Source organism: Gymnogyps californianus, chromosome 15, assembly GCF_018139145.2.
Source record: "Gymnogyps californianus isolate 813 chromosome 15, ASM1813914v2, whole genome shotgun sequence".
NCBI lineage: Eukaryota > Metazoa > Chordata > Aves > Accipitriformes > Cathartidae > Gymnogyps > Gymnogyps californianus.
In genome coordinates this window covers 3,027,095-3,039,246 of record NC_059485.1, presented here as the reverse complement: position 1 = coordinate 3,039,246, position 12,152 = coordinate 3,027,095, and the positions used below count along the sequence as shown (strand labels likewise).

General features: G+C 48.9%; 1 protein-coding gene across 1 annotated transcript in view; it reads right to left on the bottom strand.

The window, feature by feature from the left end:
- The window catches only part of CACNA1H (calcium voltage-gated channel subunit alpha1 H), a 255,626-nt gene that overhangs the window by 73,926 nt on the left and 169,548 nt on the right, over positions 1 to 12,152 (bottom strand). The window contains exon 9 of the mRNA XM_050906346.1: positions 8,706 to 9,118. Within this exon, the coding sequence (XP_050762303.1) occupies positions 8,706 to 9,118 (413 nt within the window). The remainder of the gene's footprint in view (positions 1 to 8,705; positions 9,119 to 12,152) is intronic.

The window sequence follows — 12,152 nt, the reverse complement described above, 5'->3', positions numbered from 1 at the left end:
CTGCTGTAAGAAGCTAGATTGCTACCCTGAGCATCTTTAATCCTCTGCCTGCCCATGGGGACAGCCGACTCTGCCTCTCAGCTCCGAGGTATCCAGAAAAGGGCGATGTACAGGACACCTTAGGAATACTACTGAATCTCCACACAGAGCTTTCAGACTAAGTTGCCATCATTTCGTATGTACTGCCAAATACTAACCCCACTTTTCTCTCAGGTGTGGCATGACTCTTTTCTACACCTTCCTAACATTTTCTCAGCTAAATCTATTTTTAAGCCTTTCTGTATTTTTCAGGTCTACAGAGAAAGCAATCATCCACAGGGAGCAGTTGGAAATGCACAAAAGTATTAAACAGGACTATTTCCTTTGCCTCCTAATGGTTGGGAATCACCAATCTGTAGGCACCGTTAGTCCATGGCACAGCACCATCATGTACCGCCTGCCCCATTCTCTTATCTGCGTATCCCCTTGTGTTACACTCCTGTTGCATTTAGTTTGAATTTGGGCTGTAAACTCAGTTTCACAGAGTCTACCTGCAACCTCCAGGCATAAAAACTGGTGCCAGGAGAGGTGCAGTGCTCTGTTCCCATTCCCACTGTTATTATTACTTGTAATAACATCTAGCAGGCCCTGCCTGGGAGCCCCACATGGTGGGGTGATGTACACAGAACAAAATGCAATCCTTGTCTTGCAGAACAAAAAATCCAAGAAGACAGGAGATGGATGCAGACAGACTGGGCAAGTGTAAGGAAACAGACACAGCCTCGGCTAACATGGGAGGTGGTGTTCCTGGTAGACTAGCAGTTGCATCCTCCCCAGAGCTCCTCAGACAATCCAAGCCACTCCTTGCTTCCCGCCACTCCAGAGCACGTTCCTCTCCAAGCCTTGCCCACGATCCCTGAGCATGTTTTCCTGCCCTCATCAGTTGGTTTGGCTGTCTCAAGTCTTTTACATTTCCTCCCCTGCTGTTCTCTGCTAACCTTGCTCTTGTCCCTGCAGCCCAGCTGCCTTTCATGGAGGCAGCTGGAAGGATGGCAAGCTGCTGCCATGCGCAGTACCAAAGCCACGTGGGCTGCTCGGAGGGACCTGGCTGGGGCTCTGCGTGTTGCCTGCAGGCACCATGATCTCTCTGGAGCTGCTGATCACAGCTGCCACGAACCAGATGCTCAAGCTCTTCCTCGAACTTGTATCTTGTCATCGCTCAGGTAAGGGACTACCAGGTACACCTGCTTTGGAGCATGGAGCATGCTCATCCCAAGGCCTGCTTACCTGATCAAAGCCAAGCTCCGTCTCACCAAACCCATTCCCAGATGAAAAGCATTCAGCTGACAGCCAGCAGGAAGGCACAGACTCAACGCAACGCCACACTCTTTGTTTGTGAAAGCCACCTTCTTCATTACAGGCCCCCTCTCATCGCAGTTTCCCTTTGCAGAAAGCGAACACCCCGCTGTCCAGCTGTGTCAAGCCTCCCTGCCTGGGAGCACATTAGAGCCATTGTCAGCATAACATTTGAAGCTGGCTGCCCATGGCTGTGATTTACACACATTTTTGTGATGAAATGCAGCTGGCAAGTGCACTCTGCTTTCATTCTTGGGGCTATATTACACTTGGTTTATTTTACCTGCCAGTTGAAATGCAAACAATCTGTCTACATTCTATATATAAACATACATGATGGCAACGGGTAGTTATGAAGCATGGGGCTTTCATGGATTCAGTCTCAGAGGCCTTGCAGGGCACTGCGACTGTCTCAGCTGACTCGCTGCATGACCCAGATGGAAGAAACACATCTGGTGGGTCCTGCACACTGTGGCTACATGGTGTGGGTCTGTTACTGGCACTGTGCAGATCTCCAGTCTCCATGCAACAGCTTATGCTGGGAAGCATGTTACTATCACCTGCTTAAGAAGTCTGTCATCTTGGCAGAGAGCAGATGTGATTTATACGGCCAATCCCTCACCACAGAGAACAACTAATGGCGTAAGTGAGGGGAATGAACTGAAGCATTGGTGGTGGTAAAACGTGCCTACAGTTCCACAGGGAATATCCTAATACTATTCCCTAGGCTAATGAGCACATCTATAGGAACCAGATCAGACTGCAAAACTCCCCTCGCCATGACTAGCTCTGTTGTTCTCCTGACTCTCCCCTGACTGCTCAGTATGTCAGCACTCGAATGAGTTATTACACTCAGTTTCTGCATTGGAGAGGTGCTGTTCCTGTCTGGTAGGAGGCAGAGGAATGGAAGGATCTCTAGTATGCTTTCCCTTATATAGTAAAAAAAAAAATACCAAGAACATACAATCCAACAGAAGGAAAACAGAGCAGTGGAGGAGTCCGTTAAATTACAGAAGAGAGTAAGAGAGAGAGAAGGCTCCATGAACACCACTCACGGTAGGCTCCCCATGGAAGGACGTGATTTACCCCCTTTGCCATGACAGCTGCTAAGGTCCAGCAGACAGTGGTCTAGCCCTGAGCCAGGACACGTGGCTTTTAACTGCAAACATTTGCCGTCAGTTCATGCTATCTTGCCTCTGATCCTTGATTCCCTCTAACATGGGAATGACACCCTGCCAGGTGTAAATGCTCCACGTATGAGCTGCTGCTGGCTCTGATCAGAAGCCTTGCAGCCTGAACTGTGCAGAGGGGATCCCAAAACTGTTACCAGGTTTGTTAATGTCCCGACAGAGTAACTGTCTGCAGAAAAGGGGGCCTGGATAAAGGTGGTCTGGAGAGCACTAAAAAGATGGTATGATCTTGGGGCACAAAAGAGGATGGGAAACACCCCTCTCTTCCCCAAGGTTGCCAGACAAAGCCCTTCTCTTCCCTCCCAAGAGGTGGAGACAGAATTCAGGTTATCACAAGTTGTTTGTTGAACGAGCCAAATTTCTGTTGCTCTGCTCAGGAGACCCAGTATGTGTTTTCAACCAATGCAGCTTCCCTACCAAACCAACGCTGGGGGAAAGCCGTCCACTTACTGCTGCGACCTCAGAGGGGGAGCAGGGAAGGGACAGCTTGGTATGCAGCTGACAAAGCCCAAACACATAAAACAAGTATCATACATCATTTATGCAATAAGCACAAACACATTGGGCTGAATTTTCACATCCCAGGCTGGGCTGGGGGAATCTGTTTGCTTCAAGTCCAGCCAGTGTGTGAGTTCTTAAAATTGGATCATGCAAAAAGTTGGAAGAGTGAACAAGTTTCGCTAGCTGAAAGTGAGAATCTCAGATCAGGATAATATTTTATTGACTCACAACTCAAAAGGAATTTAAGCAATTTGCTTCAAACACTGCTGAAAGATTCTCCTCTGCTTTCTGAGTAAGTGCTGAGCTTTCCAGGCCAAACCAATTTTTCAAGCCAAAATTGACAAATGCTAAAATAGAATGTCACTAGAGAAGCTAGTTGCTACCTTAAATCACATAGAATTACTTTTACTCCAGAACAATAAAATGTGCTACTCCAAACCAATACTTCTCTTACACTGATAAGCAATGGACCACTGGGTGCCCACTGAGGTCAGCTCCAACCTACTCCAAAGACAGCAGCTCTGAACAGAACATGCCACGGATGAGGGATCAGAAAAGCAATTAAAAGCTCTTTGAACAGCAATAGCTTGGAACAAACACTGATTTGTACTACTTTTCTGAGAAGTGAATATAAAATAGGATTTCTAGTGTCATTTGATGTAAATTGAGCCTTTTATGTGGAATCATTACAAGTATCAACAGCTACTTCTGCAAATTCCTCTGGGAAGCCAAGTGGGGGGGTCTCCTCAAAACTTAAACCAGAGGTCCTCATGGATGAATTCAGAGCTCACCCTTCTGCAGATAACACCAGCGTCTCTCTTGGACAAACAAACAGGACTCTCTCCTTCTACTGGACAACTGGGGAGCTGGGAATTAAGGCAGACTGAAGAAGTAGCAATTATTTCTTCAGACCAGTCAGTGAAGCACGCACAGGAGCTGACTCTGGGACAAAAAGGTATCAGCTTTCAACGGCAGAAATGCACTCGGAAACACAGCTCCTGGAACAGGACCTGCCTGTGCCAGGCATCTCTCCCCACTGCCCCAACGGCATGGCAGAGGGCATGCTTTTGGAGTGCACTGTTCCTGCTTGGTTGCTGCAGTGCCATGGCACGTTCTCAGATACTGTGGAGATTTGTCAGCTGCAATGAATGCATAACAAAATCATCCAATATATTGAAATTGCCTGGAAGATTAATGCAAGGATTGCTGCCTTCTTTATACTTGGCTTCCCTCATCTGTGGGAGTGCTTGTTCGTGCTGGAGATAGACAAATAAATAAATAAAGCACGAGAGGAGGGGAAAAAAAAAAAAGGAACTCCAAACCAGCCAATTAACCTTTGAAATACAAGTTGTGCTGCTGCTAACTAACAGCATCCTGTAACCTCCTAATTACCAGCCATGTACAACATGGCAGTTGGAGACAGAGCTGGCTGTTAACCCTGCGGATGCGCTGTGCGGGAGGATCCGATTGCCGCTAATGACTGAGGTCCCAAAGAAACTCGCTTCCCATCATCAGCTGCCTCCTGCTACCCAGATCTCCTGCCACAAACTGGCTGTGCTGCCATGAAATCTTCAATCTGCCTCTGAGAAGAGCAGGACTGCTAAAGGACAGCTCTGTGCAAAGCAGTTCTAGCATCTCCTCATCTTTCCCATGAGTCAGCTAGCTGCTACAGCAGTCGTGCCCTTACCCACAGGACAGGATCCTTGCCTAAAAGGGTATTATGTGGGCTATGTGCATTAAATGGGGTGGTGCCAGCTACTTTAGCCAAGAGCAGCCAGAGTAACTGTGTGAGCAGACTGCTGTGAGCTTCAAATTCCCATAAAAACACCTATTGAAGCCTTGAGGGGATTTGGATACGGACAGGTCTCTCTCATTCATCTGGAGATAGCATCTGGGACTGCGGCAGTACAGACACAGATCACCTTCCTGTCTTGTCAAAGGGTGCTACCAAAGTGCTGCTACGGCACACATGCCCCCTTGCCCTGTGGCTACGATAAGGGCCAGCAGTAAAGCCCACCAGGCTTTGCCTTCAGCCTGGCACCTTGCAACCTTGATTTCCTCATCCAGAAGATATGGACAATAATGCTCGATTGCCTCAAGAGGGCTCCGTGAGACTTCTCTGCAGAGCGCTGCTATGTCCCGGGATGAAAGGTGAGATAACACACCAAGGACTAGTACTGCTCTATCTTCCACGCCATATGTTGTTCAGTACCCTCCACCCCTCCGCACACACAGAGGATTGATGCCTTGGCTTTGAATAGCACTCTGAAATAAAAATTTATATGGTGTGCCCATCTATTTGCAAAGCCACGGATGACTATGAAGTCTGAGAAGCCGGAAAAGAAAAGCAAGCAGCCATTAATCATTTTTTATAAAAGGGATTGGGCATTTCCTTACAGATGGTGAGGTTTGGGGAGGGCTTCCCTGTGCCTCCTGCACTGATTGCAGCCCGGTTTGATAAAACCAGTCAATGGCTGAAAACAAGTGGCAGGAGTTGAGACCAGATCACCTGCTTAAGCTGTTCCACCCAGAGCAAATGTCTCCATGGTAAGTGATGTTTTGCAGGGCTTCAGGGCCCAGGAGTCCCCTGCCCATGCTGCTGTCAGCAGGCACAGAGCACAGGAGGCCTCTGCAATGGGAGCCCCTGAACCCTGCTCTCTGGGTAACACTGAACAGCTCGGTGGGAGGAAGGAAAGCAGAGGAGAGCCACGGAGTAGCTATCCTTGTAGGCAGCTCCTAAATCCTTATGACTTGGGGAATGGCCTCCAGGTTTGCCCTTGGGAGGATGGGGAAGGAGACGATGGCAACACCCATGCCTGGTTAACAGCCTGGGGAAGGCTCACACCTTCTTGCCTTGTAATACCTGCTCTGAGCAGAGGTGCAGAGTGACTGGGCATCATCTGTCACTCAGCAACCAGAAAGCTGTGATTAAACTGTTTTTCCTGGCAAGGATCATGGCATACCCAAAATGAGCCATTCTCGCCTCCCCTCCATCCCAACACCACGCTGTGGGTTCGTGACAGCTTCGCTCAGGCATCTCCTTATCTCCACACAAAGCCAGCCCCTCACCCCGAGTCTTGCAGCCAATTCTCACACAAGGAGGGCTGCGGGTTCTGAAATCAGCCCGCTTTGCTCACAGAAGCCCCAGACTTTCATGCCAAACAGTCTGGGAGCCTACAGCCATTTTCTATTGCTTTCGGATAGTGTCTCAGCCTCTGGAGATGCCCTGGAGGTCACTCTGTTGATAGGAGGGTGCTTGGGCGAGGTGTTTTGAAGCTGTGTGTTTGCAGCCCAGAAAGTCAACTGTATCCTGGGCTGCATCAAAAGAAGCATGACCAGCAGGTCGAGGGAGGGGATTCACAAAGATGATCAGAGGGCTGGAGCACCTCTCCTATGAAGGCAGGCTGACAGAGTCAGGGTTGTTCAGCCTGGAGAAGAGAAGGCTCCGAGGAGACCTTATAGCAGCCTTCCAGTACCTAAAGAGGCCTACAAGAAAGCTGGAGAGGGAGTTTTTACAAGGGCATGTAGTGATAGGACATGGGGTAATGGCTTTAAACTGAAAGAAGGTAGATTTAGATTAGATATAAGGAAGAAGTTCTTCACTGTGAGGGTGGTGATGCACTGGCACAGGTTGCCCAGAGAAGTTGTGGATGCCCCCTCCCTGGAAGTGTTCAAGGCCAGGTTGGATGGGGCTTTGAGCAACCTGGTCTGGTGGAAGGTGTCCCTGCCCATGGCAGGGGGGTCGGAACGAGCTGATCTTTAAGGTCCCTTCCAACCCAAACGATTCTATGGTTCTATGGGCTCTGACAGCTCCATGGCTTGTTATTCCTGCTGTGTACCAGAGACACTTTGCAGCCAGGCACGTGGAGGAACTTTTACAGGTTTCACTTCAAAATTCCTCCCTTTTTATTGGGCCCACGCTGGGCAGCGCCTGCGAGCAAGACTGGCAGCAGTCTGATGCTCCATAGCCAAAAGCTTCAGAATCTTTATTGCCATTGGCTTTGAGATAGTTTAAAGCAAATCTTTTACAAGGTAAAATCCAATATAAACCTGCTGGCTACAGTTTGCCTTTGTTAGCAGCAAGGATGTAATTATCACAATTTACCTTTATACGAGTGATTGTGGACAGGCTCCATGTGATCCCTGCAGCCTGCCTAAGGTTTTCCCCCAGCACCTGTCACAGCAATATCCAGGGACTGACAAAGCTGTATCCGCCTGACAAAAGAGTATCCATGCAGAAATGCAGCCGCCACGAGGAATGAATGGTCTATTCAAAGGCTACTGACAAGGTGTATTTCCTAATTTTAAAACTTGTTGTGGAACAACTAACCAGACAGAAAGCTGACAGCAACAGCTATTTCTTTGTTGGGTTTGGACGCTCTCTGCTGTAGGTGTGAACTAATTTATCGTTGCATGGCTGAGGTTCACGTGTTTTAGCTGAGTACTTGCTTTTCTGAAAGAAAATATGTCTCAGATAGCATAGAATATGGGGGTTTAAAGCACACAAGTGGAGAGAAAATAAAGTAGCAGCACTCTGGAAGATTGTTTGCCATGGTCCCGAGCAGGACTTAATCTTGGGAAATGATGGAGAAGAAAATGCAGAGCCTCTTGTCCTGCCTTTGGATGTACTATGGTACTCTGTCTGCCTTTATTCCTCACTCCTGAGCAGACAGACCAAGGCAGAGAGGAGGAATAGCTTTATAAATAACCTTGACCTGGTCCTGATCCTGCAGTGGAGATTTTGGGGGAGCACTGGATGAATCTTTGACTATCCACCTCACAGAAGATCAGTATGAGGATCTCCTGGCCTCACTGGGATGCATTTTCTGCACCTGATACAGAGGTGGCATGAGAAATTCCAGAGAATGTCTTGAGAAAACAGTTGAAAGTAACCAGTTTTTCCGAGAAAGAAAAGCCCAGAAAAGCACACGTTTCCCCAGAGTGACCAACTGGAGATATTCAGATGACTCACCTCCCTCTCCCATTGCACATCCCCTCAAGCTCCCATCAGCCAACAACAAGGACAAGCTGTCCTCAGCTGCCAGCACTGCTTTCTGCCATCACCATGCTCATACTAATACTGGGAACAGCATGATTTCTCTTTCCTCCCTCCAAACGCTTAAAAGAAAGACCTACTTGCACCCTATGAGATCAAATTAAAGGTTTTGGAGCCTTCAGGGAGAAACTAACTTCTTTTTCCTTTGTTGCTTTTAGCATTGCCTGACAGTTTAAGTCTTTATTTAAAGGTCCAGGATCAAAGAAGAAACTTCTGCATGGGTTATTTGCACTACAAGGTCCACTGTGCACCACCACCATCAGACCAACTGAGTATTTCCACCAGAACAATTCATGCTTATATGAATAATTCACAGGAAACAACTTAAGCAGTCAGGCTCTGAGCCTCCGCATCCTAACACACACATTTAAACTCTCCACACCTCAACAGCGCTGCCAGCCACCTTCCCGGCTTTTCACACACAGAAGGATGCTCCTGCTCATCACACGTCTGCAGGATCAGGCCCTCAGCCCCATTTGGTGTTTCCAACTTGCATGATAACCGCTTGCTCCTCCTCTGGCATGGCTTCGACAGAGTCACCCCAAGCCACCACGCAAGCCACCATGCCATGAGCACCTGAAACCACAGACCCTCAGGGCTCTTCAAGCCAGTCCCGCACTCACCTGCTCGTGGTACTCGATGCCCATGCTCAGCGTGTTGATGAGAATGGCTATCATAATCCCCCGGTTGAAGTACTTGCTCTCCACGATCCTCTTCAGCTTGCTGCCAAAAGCCTTCCAGAGGCGGGTGACCTTGTTCCTCTCCTTGGGTTTTTTCTTCTTCCTTCTCCTCCTGCCCCGCTGCTGCTGGAGCTGGTCTCTGTGGTCGCCGTGTCGCAGGTCCTGGGTGAACTCGTAGACGCCATTGCTGTCGGAGTCGCAGCTGTCGGACTCGCTGAAGGCAAACTCGGGGTCCTCCAGGAGGCTGGCGCAGAAGGGACAGTCCTGCAGCTCGCAGGTCAGCGTGCCGCCCGGCGGGCTGGGCAGCGGGCAGGCCGCGCTCAGCCCCGACAGCCGGCTGGGCGTCCGCCGCAGACCTGCAAAGGGAGATGCACACCGTGAGCCACCTCACACCCTCAACATGGCGGACAGCCCAGTGTCCCCGCTCAGGCGGCGCTGGGCCTGTCCAGGGCAGAGCAGCTTCTGCCGCATCCTCAAATAAATGTAATACCCTAATACAGCCTTCTAGCTGTCCATCTTACCAAGAGGCTCTTGCTTTGCGTCATTTTTGTCTGTTCCCCTCTCCCCAAGCCCCGACACCCACCCTCCAGCCCCCTTCACGGATGCGGGGCCGAGGGCCCTCTCTCCACGGAGCGTGGCAGCCATTTTGTGTTCTGCTGCTGGGGGAAGACTGACTGGCACACCTCTCACTTTCAATTATTTTTGATTATATCTGACCAGGCTAACATCATTAGCGGTGATCTGAGCGCTATCAAGCTGTTACACCCAATTTAGATAGCGCTTCCATTTAGCTAATAATGAGGAGGGAAAGGGAGAAATGGACCAAAGGTGGCTACAGACCACGGATCACAGCTTGGAGAGTCACGTAGTCCCTTCAGTCTCCTTCATCCCTCCTTCAGCCTTTAATAAAGCTTAGGTGAATTCTTTGCTTGAGGCACAGGACTGAGCGTTCAGGGTGTTTTAAAATCAAACACATTGCCACATGTTTTGTGGTGTGAGAAGAAATGCTGACTGCCCTCACAGAGCCAGGGTACAGAGATGATATGGACAAGTGTAACAAGGATGATTCAGGTGGAATGGGAACCAGATTTTATTTCCTCGTATTTAGGAACCAAATTCCTAGTTTCTTCATATTTAAGAACCAGATATTAACGGCAGGAAAAAACCCCAACATGAATGCAATACTACGAGCATGGGATCCTTCCTACAAAATGTCATTCAAGCATCAATGAAAGCTTTCCTTGAGATTCAGGGAAATAAGGTGAGGGGACAGTTTTCCCCTGTAACATGCCCCTGTCTGGAGGTTGGATGGGGACACTTGGATTGGTTTTGGGGAGACCAAGCAAAAGGCAGTGGATGCTCCTGGCTCTGAGCCCAGGAGCTTGGAGCTCACCCAGCAGTAATGCTGCTGATTTCAGACACTCCTGGCCGAGTACATCTTTAAAGAGAAGGCAGCACCAAACAAAATAAAAGCACCCCATTAGCTTGAAAACTGGGTTGTGACGAGTCAAAATATATTTTACTTGCCTGAATGTCACTCAGATATCACTGGCCTTCAAAACAGCATTGCAGGAGAGGACTGTCCTCTTCCTGGTCATTATGTCAAAGACACCAGGAAGATCAGAAATATTTGCCCCCTTACTCAACCTGCAAGCAGCACCGGTGCAGCACTATACACTAGCACGGTGTTTCTGATCAGGACCGATCTGACGAGGAAAGACTGCAGCACAGCCACAGTAGCGCGGATAGCAGAGGTAGTGGGCTTGCCAGACGTCTTTTAATGCTATCAAAGTGTTAAAAATTATATGAAAAACACTGGCGCCGCAGATGTCTTCAAAATACCAGAGTCTCCTTGGCTGCCTGCTAAAATAACCTCACAGCATTGCAGGGCACGAGAACACGGAGGAACAGGCTGTACTTTATGCTGTTCAATTCCACAACAAAAGAAGGGAAGAGAATACTCTCTCCCACAATTGCATCTTTCCCAGCAGACAGCAACCTTGTTTCCAGCTGGGGCTGTGAGTGCCCTGGCTGCTAATGCCTCCTTAATGCTCTCAATTATCACTTGTGTGCTCTCCTTGCACAAATCTTGCAGTGAACAGACTCTGCTTGTTGACTTGTAAGAGTGGAGAGAGAATTAAGTGAAATAACTCTTTGTTTGCCTAAAGAGGCTGAGGTCAGGAGGGTCAGGCAAGCTTGTGAGCCCACCTCACTTTCCCCGCCGAGCACAGGGTAGGGACTTAACATGGCTCCTCTGCTAAGTTTAGGCTGGGATGGAGAAACACGAGTTGGGAGCTGTGCCTGGCAGAGCTACACCCTCAGGAGCTAGCTTATTTGGCACTTAAAGATCCTCCTGAAGCCTGGAAGACACATCCATCATCCCCGCTGTACGAAGATGGTTGTGGTGCAGCAGTGAATCCGACTCAGCCCTGTTGGCGTGGCAGAAGGGGCTGCGGCAGGAGTGGGAAGGAGGGCCTGGAAAGAGCCACAGCCATGGAGGGGAAGAGCTGGGCATGGACACATCGTGTGACAGGGTCTCCAGGTGGACCCGGCTGACTTGCTTCCCTTCCCAGCCCCTGTGCTCCTCAGGGTGCCAGATAAGCTGCCGCTCACCAGCCAAGAGCTGTGGCATCCACCCCTTCCCCTAGATATGACCACACTTCTGAAAGAGACAAAACAATTTCGGGAGATTTGTTTAAAGCATTTTGGCATCCTCTGGGCTGAAATGCCTCTGTAAAAAGAGGATACTATAATTGCATTATTAATAGCAACTCCATCTAACCTCCGGCTATCAAAGAACCACCACAGGCTACGTGAAAATCTCCTAAGTCATTGAAGTGGCCCTGGGATGTCACAGTTGGGACTGAGATCTGGGCTTTCTTCTCCTGAAGAGGACCCCAGCAGCAGATCTCCTTGCAAGCACGAAGAACCAAACCTCTGACTTGGGCACTGCCTTCCAAGCAACAGCTCTTCTGCTCATCCTTGCTTTCCCAGTTCCAGACTTCTGCAGAGCCTGGGCTTTTATCTCAAGGTAAATACACATTCTCATAATAACCTTCATTAACTTGCATAGTTAAAGATGAACCAATGATTCATATAAAGCCCTTGCTTAACAATGGAAGAACGTTGCAACTAACCTTGCCCCTTTCTGCCCTCCTGCTAAGCTCCCAAGCGTACAGAAACGTCCGCCAAAGGCAATTTCTATAAACAATCCACTTTACCCTTTTGTATGGTCACTTAAAAAAACCATACTAACAAAGACAAGCCACCCAACCTATTTGGCAAGCAACCTTAACTGTGACCCCCTCCAAGCTAGGCTTGGTATTTTTTCAGCACATATGTCACTAGGATAAATATTTGTGTCCATGCACACGCAGATAAACAGTTTTG